We start from the raw sequence: 2,895 nt of genomic DNA on the forward strand, positions 1-2,895 counted from the left end.
TCAGGTGAGGCTCCGAGAACGGCTTCAGGGTCGCACACGTGAGCACCTCCAGGAGCTCGCAGGTCTCTTTCCTCCATCCCTGCCCGGGCCCCGCCCCGGCCAGTCCTGCCGCCCAGCGGCCTGCCTGCCCAGGACCCGGGGAGCACTCAGATGGCCTCGGCTGGCGGAGGACCCTGGTGGACAGTGCATTGGTGGCTGGTGACCGCTCTCCTGACGCTTCTCCCCCCTTCTCAACAGTACCTGAACCAGTTTGAGAACTGCTGCGGCCTGCGGGAAGGAGCCATCCTCACCTTGCTGAGCGACATTGGTAAACCCCAGCCCCGGATGTCTGGCCGTGCCCGCCAGGGAGGGGCCTTGCGGGGGCGGAGGGGAGATGACAGGTCCGCCGGTCTCTGCGGAGGTGGGTTGGCAGGGACAGACGGTGGCGGGGGCTGGTGATGGGTCGGTCAACGGGGCCTAGTCAGGCAGGCGCTGAACACAGATAGATTTCCCTTCCTTCCGGACTAAGTCGTGTGCACAGAAGAGCGAGTTTCCTTTCCCATTAAAGAGCTCCACTCCCAGCTTTCCCGTAACAGCCAGTGATGGAGTTGGTTGTCCTTTGAATGCATCTCATCCCTTGGCAGTGAATTTTTCCACTTCCTCGTTGGTAGTTTTCTTGCTGGCCGAAGCCATAGGAAAAAACGGTGCTCCTTTAAACCCCGTTTAACCCTTGGCGTCCTCTGAGGAGGGTGTTGACGGCCCTCTGAGAAGGCCTGGCTGGCCTGAGCAGCAGGAGCCCGACCTCGGCGTGCAGGGCTCAGATACCACCTCCCCGGCCCTGGCACCTGCTCTTTTGGGGGCAAATCTGCAAGGTTGATGGTGCAAGGTGACAGTCCGAGATCGAGAGTTGAGAGGTACCCAGGGTTCGTCCGTCACTCAACGTTTGCCCCCAGTTTGGGGAACGACACTGTTTTCACCCCTCGCCCACCGCGCCCTCTCGGAAGCTGTGTGTTTTTTCTTTTGGTATGTTCAGACTTTCTGTTTAGGAAAATACCAAGCATATAGGAAAGTTGGAAGGGCAGTGCAGTGAAGCCCACAGGCTCGTCACCCAGGTTCACCAGTTACTGCCACCTCGCCCCGTCTGTAAAGCCGCGTTGCGGATGCTTGGCCTGGGAGGGCAGGGGGGCTTGCAGTGCCCAGGCTTTGGCCTTGCCCCTGCCGCCTCTTCACTCTGGGCGAGAAGGAAGTGAGGGGGAATGGAGTGATGACGTGCTTACGGTTAGGATCCGAGCAGTGGGACGTGGAAAATTCCCTGTCTGTCCTGTGGATGGGGTTCACAGTGAGGACGAGATGACGTGGCACCAGTCGGGGGTTTCTTTTCCAGCTCTGTTGAGGTGTAGTTGACGTTGGACACATGTGAGTTTCAGATGTGCAGCGTCAGGACGCTGCAGCCGGTTCACGTGACCTGAGTGTGCGTCCATCACCAGCCAGGCTGCTTCAGAGAGGGAGGCGCCCTCTCTGACTCCCTAGAGAGTCCAGTCCTTTGGCCAAGATCCCACCTGCTCCCCGGACCCCTGCCCACGCTGGCCCGTCCGTGCTGTGCATGGATGTTCACCTGTCTTCTGCGCCGGTGGCCACATCAGTTCATTCTCTTGAGTCGAAGGCAGGTTAGAAGGTTGGAGCGTGATCTTTTGCTCTTTGTGGACAGCTTTTGTTTCTGGTTAAAGCTTCAAGTCTTTTCTGTATGTTATTTCTTCAAATGTGTTTTCACTTAGTAGGTTGTTTGTGCATTCAGGAAATTGTTGTTACGATAGTCTCTGAGTGATTGTCTCAGGCACACAAAACTGTCTACTCCCTCATGTACCTTTAGCATCCTCCAGTGACCCTTACAATATTTACGGAGCCTCTGCGGGTCTCGTTTTTGGTGTGGCCACATGTGTCCAGGTACCACTGCCTCCTGTGGTAGCTTTCTCTTATGTATTCGAAGTGTGTGTGTGTGTAAGTTACACGTAAGTCAGAATAGTGAGGACAGGTAAGCCCCGGGGAAGCTTAAGTGGCTCCATTCTCCTGTCTGTGGATGAGTATCAAAGGTCGTTAGGTCGCTGGTTCCCTGTCTTCCTCTCTGTGGCCCCAAGTTGGAAATAATGAGGCTTTCTTTGAAGTGCTGGTCTGCTAGAATTAAACTCACAAAGGCCAAGACTTTGTCAACGCTGTGTCTCCCACATCTGGAACAGTGGTACCTTGCGTAGCAGCTGCTTTATACATACTTGTCAGTGGATGAAATAAATCCCAAAGGAAATTAGAAGAAGGACCTACTTTTTATTTAAAAGAACAGCTGTTCACATAAGATTAAATGAGCCATCGGGGGTCAGATAGCAGCTCTTGCCGCCTGTTAGCAGCGTGGCCTTCGGCACATTGCTTATTTCCTTTAATGGATCTGTGTTGAGCTGTGCCGGGTCTCCATTGCCGCACTCGGGCTTCCTCTAGCTGCGGCGAGTCAGGACTGTTCCCCGTTGCGGTCCGTGGGCTTTCCACTGCAGCATCTTCACTTGTTGCGGAGCACAGGCTCTCGTGTGGACAGGCTTCAGCGGCTGCGGCACTCAGGCTCAGTAACTGTGGCTCACAGGCTTCGTTGCCCTGAGGCTCGTGGGATCAAACCTAGGTCCCCTGGATTGGCCGGCAGACTCTTAAGCACTAGGCCATCAGGGAGTCCCCTGTTACTTCTTAAGGGTAGCAGCTTTATTTGCTGAGAGACGGACACATAGCTTGCCTTGTGAGAACCGTCAGGAGGTAGGGCAGTTGCCATGTGCTGGTCCCTCCTGTCCTTCCCCCGGCCCCCCAGCCTCCCCTTTTGGAAAACCTCCGCTGTCCTCAGTTGGGCTGTGACCCAGGGCTGAGGTCCGGTGAGCCAGGCGG

The 2,895-nt window shown here is 55.9% G+C and overlaps 1 protein-coding gene across 2 annotated transcripts in view; it reads left to right on the forward strand.

Annotated features, from left to right (window-relative positions):
* The window catches only part of IKBKB (inhibitor of kappa light polypeptide gene enhancer in B-cells, kinase beta), a 51,216-nt gene that overhangs the window by 19,488 nt on the left and 28,833 nt on the right, over positions 1-2,895 (forward strand). Inside the window, exon 5 of one of the 2 annotated variants that reach the window (XM_010846376.1) lies at positions 238-307. In XM_010846376.1, the coding sequence (XP_010844678.1) occupies positions 238-307 (70 nt within the window). The other variant, XM_010846377.1, reaches the window with a different exon arrangement.

Source organism: Bison bison, unplaced genomic scaffold (assembly GCF_000754665.1).
Source record: "Bison bison bison isolate TAMUID 2011002044 unplaced genomic scaffold, Bison_UMD1.0 scf7180017864236, whole genome shotgun sequence".
Classification (NCBI taxonomy): Eukaryota; Metazoa; Chordata; class Mammalia; order Artiodactyla; family Bovidae; genus Bison; species Bison bison.